The 18,326-nt window shown below is 41.3% G+C and overlaps 2 protein-coding genes and 1 long non-coding RNA gene across 4 annotated transcripts; all 3 read right to left on the reverse strand.

Moving 5' to 3' along the window:
* Nucleotides 1-175: 175 nt before the first annotated feature.
* On the reverse strand, nt 176-3,837 carry LOC116621089 (zinc finger protein 891). Its single transcript, XM_032386968.2, has 4 exons — nt 3,690-3,837; nt 3,248-3,355; nt 1,541-2,890; nt 176-708 (listed from the first exon to the last, which is right to left on the reverse strand). Exons 2-4 carry the CDS (start codon nt 3,350-3,352, stop codon nt 418-420), a joined length of 1,746 nt encoding a protein of 581 aa, XP_032242859.2. The 5' UTR covers nt 3,353-3,355; nt 3,690-3,837; the 3' UTR covers nt 176-417.
* A 694-nt stretch (nt 3,838-4,531) lies between these two features.
* Nucleotides 4,532-7,163, reverse strand: LOC125561329. Its single transcript, XR_007307366.1, has 3 exons — nt 6,959-7,163; nt 5,654-5,763; nt 4,532-5,302 (listed from the first exon to the last, which is right to left on the reverse strand). It is a non-coding gene; the product is annotated as an uncharacterized LOC125561329 (long non-coding RNA).
* An 834-nt stretch (nt 7,164-7,997) lies between these two features.
* Nucleotides 7,998-17,924, reverse strand: LOC5517030 (lipoxygenase LoxA). Of its 2 annotated transcripts, none has more exons than XM_032386963.2 (15): nt 17,505-17,924; nt 17,107-17,183; nt 15,888-16,237; nt 15,212-15,401; nt 14,734-14,860; nt 13,420-13,648; nt 13,030-13,162; nt 12,401-12,516; nt 11,764-12,059; nt 11,209-11,351; nt 10,480-10,598; nt 10,033-10,139; nt 9,859-9,961; nt 9,429-9,644; nt 7,998-9,205 (listed from the first exon to the last, which is right to left on the reverse strand). In XM_032386963.2, exons 2-15 carry the CDS (start codon nt 17,162-17,164, stop codon nt 8,975-8,977), a joined length of 2,418 nt encoding a protein of 805 aa, XP_032242854.2. In that variant the 5' UTR covers nt 17,165-17,183; nt 17,505-17,924; the 3' UTR covers nt 7,998-8,974. The 2 variants fall into 2 exon arrangements, with proteins under 2 accessions (XP_032242854.2, XP_032242855.2); XM_032386964.2 differs by having other exon boundaries at nt 17,576-17,923.
* Nucleotides 17,925-18,326: the final 402 nt, after the last annotated feature.

Below are 18,326 nucleotides of genomic sequence, written 5' to 3' on the forward strand. Positions count from 1 at the left end.
CGAGGGATTAAAAGTGGGGACCGCAAAGCACTGTTGGAAAGCTTGGATACCGCTGACTAGGTGCAGCTGTGTTTGACTTTGACGGGCTGTATAAAACTCAGAATAGGGGGGGGAGGTATCTGTTTTCAGTCTGTTTTTTGTAAATTCAGCTAAAAAATAGCCAGGAGTCAATGGGTTAAAAAATTCTCATAATTTTGTGTACCAATAAGCCAAAATATTGCATCCATTAGGATATAAAAGAATATATAAAATAAAATGCAACTAAAAAACAATAGAAAGTCAGCCTTTAAGACCATGGGTTAGAGAGCTAAGGAAATTGTGTACAAAAAACTTTTCATGTTCCGTGCTTAGGTAGCTCACAAGGGTTTGTGAGTTGGGTTAATATTATTTCAAATTCAATAGCAATCCCATATTTTACTAATTCATCTGATTTTTGATTGGGTTTTGCTGGCATCTTATAACATGTGTCTTGAAGTTACTTGAGCATGAAAAACTTGCGTTACAAAAGTCACATTTATATGGTTGATCCCCAGTGTGATTACGGAAATGGTAGAGCAAGCCAGACTTGGAGGAGTAGGACTTGCCACAGATAGGGCAACATCCATCCTTTGTAACATGTGTGTTTAAGTGGATCCTGAGATCTCTTGATGTACGGTATGCAATTCCACACAAGGGGCATTGTAAATCTTGTATTTGTGAGGAGAAATCCTGCCACAGAAAACACTTCAATCAAAAAGAAGCAAATACACACTCCAGGCCTGTACCCAGGGGGTGCACCCCCACAATGGCCAAAAATCCACTTTCGGTCCTCAATGGACATGCTATTATTTGTAGACAAAACTATTAAGCATCAGCCAGATCACTCTGGTATGTAGCTAAATCTGACAATAAACATCCAGTGGAGATACTGCATGGTCAGATTTTTTATCAGAGAAATCCCTTCACACCCCCTCCCCGGAAATATTAGGTCCACCTTTTCAGATTTTACCCCCCCCCCCCCCCCAAGAAAAATAAATCCTGGGTATGGGCCTGCACTCAGGAAGCGAGGGATGGGCAAAGGGTAAACAGCAAAATTTGATTTCATGGGTGCACCTCCCTAAGATAATCCATATAACTATGGAGAAACAGATAGAAATAGAATCTCACAATGCTCCACCCCCTTTCTTAAAGGTATAGTATTATGAATCAAATATCATGGAGTGCATTATCCTAAGAAGTTTTATATCCATAAACAGCACAGGGCCACAACAAGGGGTGGGGCACTGGGGGCCCCATCAACAACATTAAACAAATGAGGAAATGACCAGTAGGGGAGAGGCAGTGTCCCCAATATTTCTTTAATGTTTCTCTATTTTGCCTTCACTGACCACCTACAGCCAAATCCTAATAGTAGTTGCCGCATAAATGCTGTAAAAACAAGCATTTCCATGAGTTTTAGTGAAATGATTGACCAAGTAAAGAGATTGACTGCATACTTGCTAAAATTTTCCAAAAAACTACAGAACTGATTGCTACACAAGCTCCCCCTTAAATTGCTTACCAGTGATAGCGGCTTTTGTAGACTGCTTGACGACAGAGGATGTTGACTTCCTGATGACAATGATTGCTGACTTGATGTTGGTTGTTGTGAGGTCTGTGGAATAATGGACTTATTAGCACTGATAGGTGTTCTGTACTGCAGTTGTTGGAGTTGACCGCTATTTATAATGGAGGATGGTTGTTTAAGTTGGCCATTTGGGAAGATGTGAGAGGCTCCTTGTGGGAGCGGGGCTTGATTGCTTAACAATCTATGCTGTATATGTGATTGACTTTGGGAAGCCACTTGATTTGACTGGTTGAGATGGTGGATAGACACATTCGACTGTGAAAGGCTCTCAGATCCCAGTAGCATGCTGTTGGTTGTAGTTTGTTGATGTATGTCTAGCAGAGACTGCTTTTGTCGACTGTCTAACATTCTGTGTTGTAGTACCACTTCGCATTCACGCTGTGTTATTTCATGCAGAGTCTCATTTCTTTCATGTTCAAGTAATTCAATGACTTGAGTTGTTGGCATTTTAGTTGGTAGCATTGGTTGGGTCTTGGATGTAATAAGATGTTGCAGTTGTTGTTGCTTCTTTTCTTCTAGTTGCTGTTGTCGTTTGCTCACCAATACTATATTAGTGGATTGCTGCTCAGCATCCCCCTGATCACAATACTCAAAGACAGGTTGTTCTTGTAGTTGTTGTTGTTGTTGTTTACTAAGTGTAGATTGCTGCTGAGCATCTTCCTCAGAATACTCAAAGACTGCTAAAGGTGATTTCAAGAAGTGTGTGCTAGTTTGGATATCTTCCTTGTCACCATGTGCCTGGGTCCTATCAAAATGGATTCCGTTTAAACCTTTATGGCCAGTATCTGTGGTCATATTACTGTCAGTAATACAATCATCACTGTTCCCCTCAATTGTTGAAGCATGATATACAGAGCTGCTTGTATTAGTCTCTTCTAATGGCCTCTCCATAACATCAGATTCAATCTCAGTCTGAACATCCATACATTCAACAGAGCCTGATGTTTGTGGCACTGAAGACTGGACAAAATGACAACAGTGCTTATCACAAGTCAACTCAGGGCTTGTTGGAAGTTCTTTTTGTATAATAACCTTTGGCTCCTCACAGAAAACAGCTGAAGCATAATGTTCAGTGTTGTTTAGCACCACCATAATATCTGTAAGCAGAGAGATTATTGTGCTTTTCTTGACATACTGATGTGTTACAGCCTCTGTGGTTCTTGTTCCGCAGAAGCTTTTGGGTTCCTGTGTGTTTTCAGGGGATTCAGCTTCTGTCTGGGTACTGACAGTTCTCAATTGGGTCATGGCTGAGCTCCCCCCTATCTCCAGGTCAGGTTCACATTGCTAGAAAACAAAAACATGAACAATTGTAACATTTTTTATGCAAGGAAAATTTATAGAAATAATAACAAGAAAGAAATGAGTCACAGATATGAAAGTACTCCTGGCTGGGGCCATAAGTTAGAAAACTGTTTATGATTATTATATATACCCCTATAGTATAAAGTTTACTGTATTGTATCATATTGGAAGTTCTTCCGCACCTGCAACACTTTATACTACATGTTTATATTTAACCTGTACAAAATACTGTACTCTATTTCATTGTCTCGTTCTACGGTCTTTGTTTTTGGCTTTTGTTCCATTGTGTTTTTGGTGCTGGTGCTCGGTAACACCATAAGAAACTACCAAAATACTTACTGGAATGTTAGCTCCATTAGACCATCTGTGCTCGCCAGTGATCATGTTGTAATAAAATAATACTTCCCCAGATTTGCACTTAAACATTCTCCAATTGGTCTCCATTATCTTGAAGGGAAAATAAAGAGGAAAATAGTTTCACTTAGAAAGAATACTGGGATACCTGTGTTAATCAGTTGTATGTCAGCCATGTTTGTTTAGATCTTGATATCTGTAGTAGTAGCGTGCTAGTTCTAGACACAGCGCTTTGAAACACTGAATAGGGTGCATAACGAACAGCATGCGCACTATAGAGTGGTCAATGAGTCTTTGATTTAGATAAGTACAGCAATAATAAGTTAGTTAAATTGAATGAAAATGAAGCATGCTAACAACAGCGATAACTATTTACGGAGAATTGTTCTGTGTCTCCGGTATTAAGTCCAGCATACGTTATGCCTACCTTGTGTACAGCTATTAAGGTATCAATAAAATCATAAGAAAATGGTATCTATCGATCGTGTGCGAAGACTGAGGCAAAAACTGCCACAATGCAACGGGACGAACGAGAACGATGGTATTGGTGTTGAACGGGAGGGACTGGGCCGATAAACACAAGCGCTACTTGATCGGGCTTCCTGTGTCACGGACAACACTGGGTGCTATTTTTTCTATCTACGATCCGATTTCGCGGTCCTTTATCTCTAAAGATAACCGTTCACGGTTTCAAATCCTGTGTCCAAGCCGTTATGTGAATTACCGGTGTCAGTAGCCTCCTTTTGATCAAGGGACTATGATGTACATCATATAATATTCTCTTGGTCTGATCACAAGGCACTTAATCTTTAATAAGGCAAAGTTAAAAAAAAAACAGACATGTTAATTGTCCCCGCCCGCATCCTTTTCGGGGCCGCATCAATATGTTTTTATTTTTTATTTAGTTATTTCTGCTGCTTTTTTGATTGTTTGCTCCCCAGAAGTTCAAATTTCGTTCGTTAGCGGTACCTGGGCACTGAAAAAAGGCAGACGTTCCCGTTTCAAGGGTTTTGCTTACGAATTTTTTTCACATGTTCGCAACATCACGGAAATTTCCTTTGTGAAACGTACAAATCTTTGATGAACCAAGGAAAAAAATAAATAATAAACAATAAGGGCCACATGCTCCCGATTTTGATCTTATAAGGACGATAAACATGTTTTTATTTTACTTGGCCTAACACGGACATTTCCAAATTTTATTGTGCTTATTTTGGTTACAAAGTGCGTCAGGTATTACAAAGTGCGTCAAGGTTTCTTACTATGATATGGTACAGCGTCAACGTTTTTTTATTACGTATTATAAACTGAGTTAGCTTTTTTTATTACAAAAGGGGCAATTCTACTACAAAGTCCGTCACGTATTACAAATTTCGAGAAACAGAAATGTTACATGAACATATCTTTCCGTAATATGCGTTGCAGGCAATCAAAACGTGAATCTCATAGAATAGAAACGTCAACAACAAACGCATAATATGCATGCAAAGACTTGAATCTCTGGCATGAAGGTTTATTTCTCAGGCGAGTAGCCAGAGCATGGGGGGGGGGGGGGGGGGGGGGCGTGCGCGCGCACTTCCTTGGCCGCCAGCGGGATGGCATTATGTATGCCCATGCGTGCGCACAGCCGGGTTGGCCGCCAAAAAGCAGTTTCCTACATTTTATATGATCATTGTCTCTGACTGCGAACCTCTCTCCTACGGCAAATCCTGGCTTACTGTCAAAAACCAACAGTTCATCTCAGAGCGGTACAAGCTTTTTTAAGGATCGGCGGGAGATCGTAGAGAGAGTGTTTATATATGTTTGATGTTCTCTGCATTCAAAAGCCACACATCCAAGGCCCAGGAGTTAGACTTGTCCACCTTCGTTTAGAAATTCTTCTCTCTCTGATCAATGGACACCATTATCCACGTGTTCCCACTCCTGGACAGACTTATGAATCTTGAGGGCTGCCCATTGGCAATAATAGTGTCAGAAAATAAGGTTGCAGGTGGCAGTTTGATGCATCTCTGTTTGCTACCTTTCACCTTAGACAGTCATCTGTAGGAGACATTTAAGAAATATGCAGTCAATGTTGGTTAAATAGCTATTTAAAAGGAAGTAGACAGGAAAGTTAAATCAAGACAATGGGGGAGAGGGGGAGGGGGGCTTGGTATCAGTTGTGCGGGAGAGGGGGGTCCATAGTTCTCTGATGGTTCTTAGCATATACCAAAAACATGGTTACATATCCATTATTGTTTCAGGTGATGAGGGGACGTACGATAAGAGCATTTCCTAGATATAATTAAAAAAAGTTGCGTTTTGGGGCTAACGAGGCCAACAATAGCGAGGGTAACAGCGCACGGAGAAATATTTTCTCAAAATGTTTGGTGTCGTGTTTTTAAAACTCACCATAAGTCGGCGTACAGCTCGTTTCAATTCAGGGTCCACATAGCCCGAGGGCCTGCTGGCGTCACGAATAATGTCCTCCAGGCGTGCTGACTGCACATGCACGATTCTCACTATGACAACCAAATAATAATAGTTTTCAATCACTTTGGTCCATGTTGAACTAAACGGTGAGCTATTTATATGAATTATCTTGCGTCACCAATGTCTCCTCGGCATAAGTCGCCCTGATCTCTGTCAGGGTTAACCGCCCTGCGTGACAGATACCAGCATCAGTCGCCCTGATCTCTGTCAGGGTTAACCGCCCTGCGTGACAGATACCAGCATCAGTCGCCCTGATCTCTGTCAGGGTTAACCGCCCTGCGTGACAGATACCAGCATCAATCGCCCTGATCTCTGTCAGGGTTAACCGCCCTGCGTGACAGATACCAGCATCAATCGCCCTGATCTCTGTCAGGGTTAACCGCCCTGCGTGACAGATACATGCATCAGTCGCCCTGATCTCTGACAGGGTTAACCGCCTCGTGACAGAGACCAGCATCAGTCGCCCTGATCTCTGACAGGGTAAACCGCCTTGCGTGACAGAGACTGCGTTTCTGGCCACTAGCGCCTCGTTGTCCAATCTAAGGGCTGGAGAATATTCTCACAATACTATTCATGTATGCCATTAAGAGAATCAACAAAGATCCCTGTACGCTTTTCTGGTTGGATTTTTATGGCAGCGGTTTCTTGATTTAACCGTGAGCCATAAAAAAACAGTAAGCACATACTTTGGCTAGATAAGTTAGTTTTTGTCTCGCCCTCTTTATAAAGGCGGATTGTCGATTGGGCCATAGAAGAAAAAAACAATGTGATATTGCTCCTTTTTAGCCGATTTCACAATTGTTTTCCATCATGTTTTTAACACTCTGAGAATTCAAATGAAACTGCTCCAAATAAAATGAATTTAAATCCATAAATGCACATGGAGATCCGAATTCAAGGCGAAAAAATACGACAGGAAAAGTACATGGATAATTTTCTTTGGGAAAGCGAATACGTGAATTGACAACTGCGTTATGAACGGGAACAAAGATCGCATTATTTCATTATCTAAAGAACAATGAATTGTAATTAAGTTAAACTATGGCTTAATCAGGATCTAATTTAATAACCAAACTGGGTTTTATTATGTCAATTTCCCTATGGTTTTAATATAGTCAGATCAATAAGACGGAACCTTTAGCGCTTCATGGATCTTTTGTGTTCCGTGTGATCGAACAAACAAAACGACTGACCCGAACCGAGAACCCAATCAAGTGCCCTTACCTGATTTCATAGGGCGTGCAGAAACAGAACAGGAAGCCAGTAAAATGCAAACGCAGAGTGAAGCCAAAAAAGTGTTCCGATACATATCTTTTTACTTCATCTGTTTACTTCATCTATTTGCTTTTAAGTTTCATCCCAGTAACTGTTGTTTTAATGTAGTAGAAATCTTAAAGTGAATCATTGTAAGCACCTGTTGGTTTGTTTACCTCTAGAAACCTGCCACAGGAATGACCTAATAACCACTTAACTACGAGAACAGGGCAAAATGCCTGAGAGAGAAAATAAGGTTCACCTTTGTCTTTGTTATATTGGTTTGGGACAGGGGGTGGGCAATCTTGCATTGTTTATTTTGACAGAATAGGGGTGTGCCCCCCCCACCTGGCAACGCTTACGGCAAGCCGTTACAGCCAGCAGTACAATGGTATAAACATATGGTATATCTAAATGGCACATCTGACGGTATTAGAGCAATAGTATTCTATAAGCGCAAGTAAATCCTTCTCTTTAATTAGAGTTAGTCACTTGGAGTCACTTACATTCCAATGCATCTATCTAGCTTGAAAAGCTAAAGTGAAGCTAACTCTACGTATATATCCACATATATATTTTTTACATTGACCTTTTTTCTTTATAAGCCCTTTAAAAAAAGGAAAGTAACATACCCCCTTCCTTCACACAAGAAAGACATATACACGACACACAAAAACACAAAGGAGCGAGGTATAGGTCCACATCGAATCCAAGACATGTCCACCAATGTCCATCTCTAAATTTTAACAACCAGCCACAAAAGCGTTCCCACTTTTTCAAATATATTCCTAATTTTTGTTTCGACAGATTTTTGCAATTTTTATTTCCAATAAGTCCGCCCATACAAAAAGTCTGGGATTGTCTTATAGCTCGTCACGCTTTGAAGGTTACATAAGTGTACAGGGCGTGTAGTTCAAATGAGTTCACGAATTGCCATGGAATGCAGGGTTGGGAAGGTAAGAACGATTTTAGTTGACAGTATACTTTATGAACGAATCTTCAAGGTAGATGAAAACCAAAACTAAGATTTTATTAATAACATGCTACCGTGATATAGACTCAGCAAAGAATCGATGTTACATTTGTTACTGTCATAGATAATAATAATTATCATAATTATCATTACCACTACTACTGACTATCTACCCTAACTTCATGTATTTTAGATAAAGTACAACTGTACATATACACTATAAATATGTGTATACAATAAATCTAATTATCTAGTTGCATTTGCTGTTCGCATCGAGCGTTATTGCCGTAAGCTCATGTTTAGCGGGTGAAGGTTGCAAGTCTAAACGCCGTTTCTATTGGTTCTACGGTCATGGTATTTAACATATCAGCACTATAGACACATCCAAAGCGCTATCTGTGTAATATTTTGAGGCTTGGGTAGTCTCTTACAAAAGAAAAACAAGTGTTTATTATATGTTCTTCCACAACAATGTATCGATATGCCCCTGTATGTTATTTCGCGAAAATGGCATTCTTCAAAGACTGATTTGATTAAACACCTACTTAAAAAATTTGCACTCTGAGAATCCATGTATCGTAGCATTAAGAGCCTTGTGAGTATTTAACAAATAATACCAAAACATGTACAATTAAAAAAAAGGGTAAAACCCTGTAATACTCTCGTGCCTCTAGCCGTCAGGGATCCAGACTGAAACATGCACACGTTCTCCTGCTGTAACGCGACTTACGATACATGATTCTCCGAGTGCAATCCTACTGGGAATAGGTGTATTCACCCGTGTTTGCGCTGATCCTAGTAGGAATGAATTATTGACGATAAAGACTGAGTTGCATGGGCGTGCTGTGTTTTTTTTTTTTTCATGAAAAGAGGATTCCAATTTGTTGACCCCTGTCTATCTCCCTAGCCCTAAATGCTAAACAAGCACCACACCACACCATGCTATTTCCCAGGGCTTGTTTTGGCTAAATAAGTGGGATAACCCCGTTGACCACGCTCGAGCTACAGGTGGACTATGTACTTGCGCTATTGCTAACAAAGCCTGGCAAAAAGTAAGGGTAAGGGAGTAGTCCATCCCGGACACGCTGGTCGTTCTCTGTGAGAATGTCTTTACTTAGCGAGTCTAAGCTTTCGTAGAACCTGTGCACAAGGGATTTAGCGTCTTTATCTTCCATCTTGGAGTAGTAGTCGAATAAGCTGTCCAGATGGATAGATGCGACGTTTGAACTCAACTCAGCCACTTCCTGTGAGATAGCAAAACAAAACGTAAAGACGGGAGAGAGGGAGAGAGAGAGTTAATCGCAGTGATAAGAGAGGGTAAAACGCAGAGATTTCCTGTGAAAGCCTCCTAGAAAGGCGCGCCATTTCGATTCGCATTACATGCGACCATTATTCTCCATTAATCTGGTGTTTTCATATTAAAGTCATTCATGTGTCAATGCCCCTTTATATAATCCTTGTACTTACCAGAGCAATTGTTTTATTACCAAACATCAGAGTTGAGTACTTATCTTCACCATTCTCATCGGCGAAGAGCCTGTGTGGGGAGTTGGGTACGAACCCCCCGTATTCCTGGATGGGATAAGTCGTCGCTGCATGCTGACCGATCATCGCCCACATTAACGTCGTCAAAAGACTGGATAACTCCGTAGCGTTGCTGATCTTCGCAGGGAATTTCTTTATCTGAAATTATACAGTAAATCGTGGCGTGGCTCTCAGCGACGGAAGTGTAAGTCATTTCTCTCTAACGCTACTGAAACGTCAGCGGATCTTAGTTATTCCCTATTATTGGCGAAATTAATAACTATACTAGGCACCCTAGAAAAATTAGCCAAGAAGAAGCCAAACACATTTGTGATGCTGGGAAATATTACCCATAGTCATCTGCGCTACTCACCATTCCCAGTCCTCCATCATCCCCTTTCCCGTCCATGGACATTTCATTGGCAAACTCCTGCAGCTCAAAGTCCTTCTTCACATCATCATCATCCTTGTAATACCTGTACGAGAAGTCAGTCTCTAGTAAGATGAAGTTTGGGGTATATGTGAAATAAATCGCAACCATACTTACAGCCTAATATACTGATGCACAAACTCCTTGATCTTGGAGTACAACTTCTTCCCGTCATCTCTGTACGGGTAATACGGTAGAAGTTTATCGTCGTCAACCCCGCGTTTCTAAGATCAATAACACCAAGCAAATAAAGCCCGGACTTTTATCAATAAAATCCCCGCAAGCACAACAACCGCACATCTACAAATCTGACTTTCTGTCTGTCTGTATTGCTATGTCCGCTCATTTGTCTGTGTGCTTGTCCGACTGTCCGTCCGTCTGTCCCTCTGATCATTTTGATATCTGTCTGTGTGTCTTTATGTGTTTCTGTCTGAGTATTTGTCTGTCTGTCAGAATTTCCGTTCTCTTTTTATCAGATCGTTTTGTTATCTTTCTGTGTGTCTTTGTGTGTTTCTGTCTCTGTCTATCTGATTGTCCCATTTGATTGACAGAAAGACCTCGTACCTTAAGTTCCTCCACGAGGTCGATTTCGCTGAAGTCCATTTTGCCATACTCTTTGTTAACCATTCTAACGGAGTTGTCGTAATCAATGCTCAGTGCTTTGTATATTGGAGCTTTTTCTCCTAAGATAAGCAAAAAAAGAAGATATTTATATATATATATATATATAAATGATACCTAGATGAACGAGTTTTTTATTGCAACGAAGTCAAGCAGATGGTATTGATACTGCTGCTGAGGCGGTGGGAATAGAAGGGGCACCCATTCTAAATATTTCCCCAAAAGACTGCATCACATTCAGAACAACTACTGCGCTGTATTTACTGCTGTCGATGATAGACAGATTGAGGCTCATAGAGCCAGGATTCATTGAGCAGTCCTATGCATCATAAGTCAATGTCTATGATTTGAGAATACTTAAAAAAAGACTGACAACAAGGGCCAGGGGGGGGTCCACGCGCCACCTGAGACCCTTCCCACCCCCCCCCCCCCCCCCCAGCTACGGGACTGAAATTCTGTAAATGCTTTGGAATATCCCTGAACGCATGTACACCTATTTCAAAAAAACGTTGTCAGTGATAACGGCAAATGGCGATTGGCGAATGGTAGGTCCGCCACCAAAGGGCACCATGCGTCTGATTATATTGCAACCAAATCCAGGAGAACAAGGATCAATCATACAATGACCCATTCACCGTTTGCACTGACAAAATTATTTTTTTAATTAGGTACCATATAGCTTGAGCTCGAATAGTTTGTTTGTCTCCAGGTTTGCTCTGCAGTGATATCTTAGCATCTGATGTAAAGGGTGATACTCGGAGAAGTACTTCTCTACCAGCGTACAGGGTGCGTCAAGATACAGATGTGTCTTCAGCCTGTGGCAATAGAAAGCGAACTCACTGAGCCTTCGCCTGCACGGACCATCGTGTGGATTGTCACAGAAGAATATCAACAATACGATTATTTCATCACGTTTTTGACGATGGTATGCTATTTATGTTGTTATGTTGTTGACAACAGTGTTGTGTTGTTGGACTGTAGTAAAATGGTGGCTTCTGGCTCCTTGTAATCGTAATTATAGAAAATCAATAACGTAATATAGAAGAAGAATATAAGAAAATACTTCAGGGAAACAGAGTTCACGGGATGTCGAGTTATCGAATTTTTGGTTAGACAATCCAGCATGTGAGAAGCAAATAACAATTTGGTTGATAGGTTGCGAGCTACTGAAGGTTTCGAATAATGGGAGTCAACTTCAAATGACTGCATCAAAAGACAATCGCGTACCTTTTCTTGATCATATGTAAGACGTTAATATCAGCCCTCTGAACCATAGCCTTGGCGTAGAACCATCCCTTGCCTTCCTCGGGAGTGTACACGGTAGCTTTTCCATGAGCGTCTCCTTGGATAGCGACAGGTGTCAATCTTTTCACGCCTGGCTCCGCCTCCTTCACCACGAACATGGCGATGGGAGCAGTCAGCGGTGATACGGTGTGGTTGAACTTCAGGTCCTGCAGCTTGGTAGCATTAAGGCCTTCGAGTTCAGGGTAGAAGGTCACGTACATTTGACCAGCGTCGATCGCCTGAAAGAGACAGCCCTTGGAGTGTTAGAACCCGGGTGTAAAAGCTTCAAACGCAGCTAGCTCCTTTGCTTGTTAGTAAACTAACAGGTGCGCGAGGGTCTGGATCAAGTTAGAATGAACCTGAACGGGATCAAATTAGAGCGAACTTGAAGTGGATCAAATTAGAATGAACCTGAACTGGATCAAATTAGAGTGTTACTACCTCAGGAATCACTAGGCTGTGCATCTAATTATATTACGACTTCATCTCCTGATATGTTTGTTACTGTCGACAAACAGTACCCTGGGCACGAGAAACAACATGTTCCTCATTAAAAACATCAGCAGTTTTCATTTCTTACTTTATCTAAAGCGTCGTTATCGTCTGTCTCAAGCACTTTACGGAAAGCCTTGTGCCAGTCGAAATCACGGTTGAGCAGCTTTTCATAGAGAGTGTCCCACCCAACGCCAACATTAGCTGAATGAATCAATAATCATTGGTGAGTCAAACGACAAAATAAACACTCATCCTGACAGCTGCAGCTAAAAGATGGCGCTGCCAATGCCTCAATGACAACAAAAGTTATATAGAAACACATGTACATACAAACAAAAGTTACACATGAAAACATGTACAAAAAACAAAAGTTACACATATAAACACATGTACAAACAAACAAAAGTTTGTTATACATAAAAATATGTATAAACAAACGAAAGTTACACATAAAAACATGTACAAATAAACGAAAATGAGTACTACCGCCAGCAGTAAAGCGCGTACCCAGGATTGGATGAGTGGGGGGGGGGGGGGGGTGCACAGTCGTAGGTATCATATGGAAAAAAAGCATAGTCTTTTAAGATTCCTTAATAAGAAATGACCCACTTTTTGCCTGCCAAGGGGAGGGAGGGGGGGGGGGGGGAGGGGGAGGCGGTGCGCACGCAACCCCCTGTGTACGCGCCGGACAGTATCAACCAAATCAACACTTACCGCTACTACGCGTCACTCTCCATATTTGGAAAGGGTTTGCACCGGCTAGCCGCTGGTCAGCAAAACAGCGGTCCTTGTAAAAGTTGTCCTCAATGGACGGCACGCGTTTGAGGGCGCTCATTGCGCTGTATTTCTAACAAAAGAAAAACAAAAAACAACAAGATTAAATTAAAAATGAGTTGTAACTTGAAAAGTTTCCTTGAAAACTAGAATTCTGATAAACTTAACAATATCCGTTGGATTTCGTTATGATAGGAAGCAGTTATCTCTGCTCTAGGGTAGCTGTTGTCGTTGTTTCGTTGAATCATACGTGATTCCAAAAACAATTGCTTGTAATTGCCTCAACACCATACACCCTCGATAAACTCTAAGCCCGACAGACCGCTTTACCTTGTGATGTTTGTAGAATGCCTCGTAGACGATAGCAAAGTCGATAAGGTTAGGCGTCGTGTGAAAGCGCGGGTCTTTGAGGGTGAAGTGGGACTCGATGTCTTTGTTAAGGTCCGCGTTGTCTGTCATCTTCATGTACCATTCGATAGTGAAGGGGTCCGTGGAAGCGCTTTGGACGAAGCTGGCGGCCGCCTTTTTCAACAGTTGCGGGACCTGCACACTAGAACGGCTATAGCGAAATAAGTCTACTCCATCAATTCTATATTAGAGATATTGAACAAGATCTTACAAGACATCAACAGCTTTCAGCCGCATATCCAACTGTATCCATATAGCAATAACGAAATAAGTCTACTACATCAATTCTATATTAAAGATATTACAAGACATGAACAGCTTTCAGCCGCATATCTAACTTTATCCATATAACAATAACGAAATAAGTCTTTCAGCCGCAACTGTTTCCATATATCCATAGCGAAATAAGTCTACTCCATCAATTCTATATTAAGGATATTGAACAAGATCTTACAAGACATCAACAGCTTTCAGCCGCATATCCAACTGTATCCATATAGCAATAGCGAAATAAGTCTACTCCATCAATTCTATATTGAACATGATCAAAGTCTTACAAGACATCAACAGCTTTCAGCCGCATATTCAACTGTATTCATATATCCATAGCGAAATAAGTCTACTCCATCAATTCTATATTGAACATGATCAAAATCTTACAAGACATCAACAGCTTTCAGCCGCATATTCAACTGTATTCATATATCCATAGCGAAATAAGTCTACTCCATCAATTCTATATTGAACATGATCAAAATCTTACAAGACATCAACAGCTTTCAGCCGCATATTCAACTGTATTCATATATCCATAGCGAAATAAGTCTACTCCATCAATTCTATATTGAACATGATCAAAATCTTACAAGGCATCAACAGCTTTCAGCCGCATATCCAACTGTCTCCAATAGCGTATCCAACATTGTACATAAGTTGGAATTATGCACAGTAGTTTCGACATCACCATCTACATCATCAAAATAGTATCGGAGTCTCTGCCTACGTCGTTTTTAGCTCTACTCTGACCGTTATCTTCATGATCTTCAAAACCACAGCCTCCACAAGAAGCATAGCTACCATCACTAGTGGGCCTAGTGGGCCTCGGCACCTCCTATTTCCTTGAAAACCCTAGCTTCGGCCCCCCTTTTTTTAACTTCTTAACCCACCCCTGATTATCCTCACTGTTTTCATCATGTTTATCATCATCGAACCCATTTTAAAGAAAAGCGTGCTTACTCGACAGAGTCATCTTTACGGGCTGAGGTGAGTTTGATCAGCATCTTTTTAGTGTTGCGTCCGATCTGTCTCGTCAAAGCACAAATCTTGGATGTTTTCTCTGGAAGACTGACTCGGCACTTGAGTTCTGAAGGACACACGACGACGAGCGTGATTAGACTTTTAACTATAAAGCGCCAAAACAGTTATCCTCACCAAATGATACAGTAGATTCCCGTTATCTTGAACCCTATATAATTCGAAATTTCCAAGTGACACGGTTTCAATTTATCATTTTTTTGCCCTCAATAACATGAGCTCTCGATAAGGCCTCTTGGTAGCCTCAATCCTCTTGGGGTTTTGAGTTATTGTATTCAGTTGTACTGCTGTTACACCTGTTACGATGAGCTGGCAGAATACTACGTGCTTTGTCTTTTAGTGCAAATTAAAAGCGTATGCGTCCTATCGACAAATAATGAGTCCTTTTGACAATCCCCACCTCCGCAGTCCAGTCCACCAAAGTCCGGTGCGCAGTCGCAGTAGTAGCCATCGATCTTGTTGTAATCGTTCACGCATGTGCCTCCATTCTTACACCTCGTGACGTCTTTACACTTATCAGCGCTAGGGTCTACGTCTTCGCCTCCCAGAGAAGACCCTTCAGCCTCTGATGGCGCGGGCTTGGGCTCGACCTAAAATGTTATGGGGAAATGTAACTTCAGCATTTTTGTAGAGTAAATTACACCCGAATTTATTGTTAGTTGCGCGATCTCCCACAATTCAAAATCCATGTCTCGTTTGGAAATAGCGTGTAGTCAATCGTAAAAAAAGAAGTATTTTGGATTCAGGGAGGTCACGAGACAACGGTTTTGGGGTGTAACATCGCGAAACATGCCATGTGAGAGTATAGATACCAGCTAATACTATCCCTAAGGATACTACCAATAACTTGCCAGCCCCCACAGCAGTTCTTTTACGCCCTCAATGTAGGCTAATCAAGTGCGACGAGAGACGGGACCTCCGGCTTAATTTGTGTATCCGAGAAGAGGACTCACAGTCCCCAATAAGGAGAGCCAGGTTCTCCACCTTTGGACAGGTTGACTCAGACAGACAGATTGATCGCGGAACCCCTGCCATAAGACATGAGGCCCTTCCAAATGAGCTTGTGGCTCACAAACCTTATCGGTAGCTGGAGAGCTTTCCTCCTTCTGGGATTTCTCCTCTTCCTTGTCGGCAGCCTGGGGCTTTTCCTCCTCCTTGTCCACTGCTTGGGGAGCGTCCACTTTCTGGTTCACTTCTGAGTCCACATCCGCGGGCTGGTCAGGCTCCGAAGAACTATCCACAGCAGTGGGACTGCCCGACGTTTGGTCTGGACTAGGGTTATCCGCTTGCTCTGTTGCGACACCCTCTTCAGGTGCTGCGTCTGCGGCTTCTTGGGGCACGGCATCTGGTGCCGTCTCGGCTGCCTCTTGGGTGGGAGCGTCTTGTGTTGTATCGCTACTTTGTTCAGTCTCCAGGACTACGGGAGCTGGGAAATAAAAACTAAATGGTTACCGTGAATCCCAAATAATAGGACGCATTATTTGCAGCAATGCCGCAACAATGACAATCGAACCAAGTTATGGAGTGATATCCAAAATCGATGTTTATTTTCTTTAGAAGCTCCATCGAATATCGCATCAAACCATGTTACCAATGATGTTCCGCCACTGCACCGTCAAAAAGCTAAATATAATCGACTCCTCATTCTTATTGTAGTACAGCGCTACCTTTTTACAACGGACATATTAAAAAAATATGTTCTCTAGCTTTCGTTACATATATGTCCACTGTATTTCCAATTTCAAAGTTTAAGGTGGTTATGATGCTTGACATACTCAGGGTCACAAGTATAGTCGTTTCGTCCATATATAGCTTTGTTTTTTTTACAAAATTACAAAATGTAGCCTTCACAGCATAAGTGCTTCAAATAAAAAATAGAACTTCTATGCGCTGCACGATTTATTCTAATAGTTTCAATATTCATACATGGCTTATTCGGTACACTTTTCTTTCACAAGAGACAATCTACCGACAAAGATTTCGGCACAAAACGATGGTTCAAATATGTTCCTTCAAAACATCACAAACTCATATGTAAGTTTGTACAGGGAATTGATCCCTGGCATATATAGACTAAGGATTTCGTAAAGTTGGTAGAGGCTTGTCCTTCCGAAAAGGAATAGCTACGGCACTAAACTTTCGCTTATAATCTTTAAATACATCAGAAACCCCTATCTAACTTACTCAGAATTGATATTTGTGATATATAGACATAGGATTTCCTAGTTATTACTGTGCAATCTCAGTAATATTGGCTTGTGGACGGAACGACCTGATATTAATGCCTTCGTCTACCTGCTTGAGTAGACTGTAGAACCAGCAACACGAAGAGCAAAACGACCTGTGTCTTCATTGTCCAATATATAAATACCCTGTGGATTGAAAATAATAACACAAGACCAGTGTTAAAAAGATAGAAACTCGCTTATAAATAAGACACAAATACATTAAACAATAAAAAAGAAAAACAATATAATAATCATAACAAAAAAAGTAAAATGGATTCGAAGGCCAAAGGGACGATTGCGATTATTCAACTTTCGAATCGCAATCGCTGTAACCTTTGATCATTAATGTCATAAAAATATTATACTAAGCAAACTGAGTTGCTGATATTTATAAGCTGTGACGAGAGCCAACATATTCATGAGTTGAGAAATCCACTCACGTTTTTTAACGAAATCAATACTTACAGTTCCACTATGAGAACATAAATCCCAACGTCCTCTTCTTCAACAGGATCCTAGTTTACCGTACCACTTACCTCGGGCTCCCTTTTATTTTTGCAGATTTCTTTAAGGTTTAGGATTCAAGCGATAGAACTGGCGATCTCATTAGCTATTAATGGGCTGTTGGTGGAAGTTGGGTGGACGCACTCAGGTGACCCCATGCGTGACACGACCGCTCGCCAAATGGACAGGGGAACAATAGCTTTTGCCTGGTGAGCGCCTTGCAAACGGCGAAAACAGTGGTACTAGACACATAACAGATTTAAGAAAACGATACCAAGCATAACCCTTAGCGGTTAAAACAGCAGTTCTGTAAGCAGTTTCAAGTATGAATCAAGATTTACTAGTGTTGCACTTGCATGTTATTTGGCTGAGATCGCAATCGAATACAGGTGAAACAGCACCAACATTGGCCAGCATTGGTGCACCGCCTTGCCCTGCCGAACATAAGACAAAGTACTTTACAGTAGCTCACAGCATGGTGTACTTTATTCGTGTTACGTTTGCATCCTAATGAAATGGTAGGTAGATAAAAGGTCATTATTCTCAGTTACGTCGGCCGAGCACATATATATTCAGGAACTTTTTAAAAACTGTCGTTTATAACCCCTTTCTTTAATACAATATTGTTATTCTAACATGAGTTGTTATTTTAAGGTCACCCTTCTCTTGCTGTACTTTCCTGGTTATCTTGTATTTATACCTGGCCGGGGCAGAAGAAGTGTTATTAAAGAAAAAGTCTTATTAAAGACGGAAATTTGGCAGAGGCGAATACCAGTTTTAGTG

This window comes from Nematostella vectensis, chromosome 3 (genome assembly GCF_932526225.1).
Source record: "Nematostella vectensis chromosome 3, jaNemVect1.1, whole genome shotgun sequence".
NCBI lineage: Eukaryota > Metazoa > Cnidaria > Anthozoa > Actiniaria > Edwardsiidae > Nematostella > Nematostella vectensis.

Coding starts and splice junctions, on each gene's coding strand:
- LOC116621089 (XM_032386968.2), bottom strand. CDS start 3,352: ATGGAGACCAATTGGAGAATGTTTAAGTGCAAATCTGGGGAAGTATTA. Junction 2,891..3,247: donor CTAATGGAGCTAACATTCCA/GTAAGTATTTTG, acceptor TTTGTTTTCTAG/CAATGTGAACCTGACCTGGA. Junction 709..1,540: donor TACAAAAGCCGCTATCACTG/GTAAGCAATTTA, acceptor TTTCTGTGGCAG/GATTTCTCCTCACAAATACA.
- LOC5517030 (XM_032386963.2), bottom strand. CDS start 17,164: ATGAAGACACAGGTCGTTTTGCTCTTCGTGTTGCTGGTTCTACAGTCT. Junction 14,861..15,211: donor TGGTGGACTGGACTGCGGAG/GTGGGGATTGTC, acceptor TGTGTCCTTCAG/AACTCAAGTGCCGAGTCAGT. Junction 13,649..14,733: donor CGTAAAGATGACTCTGTCGA/GTAAGCACGCTT, acceptor ATTTCGCTATAG/CCGTTCTAGTGTGCAGGTCC.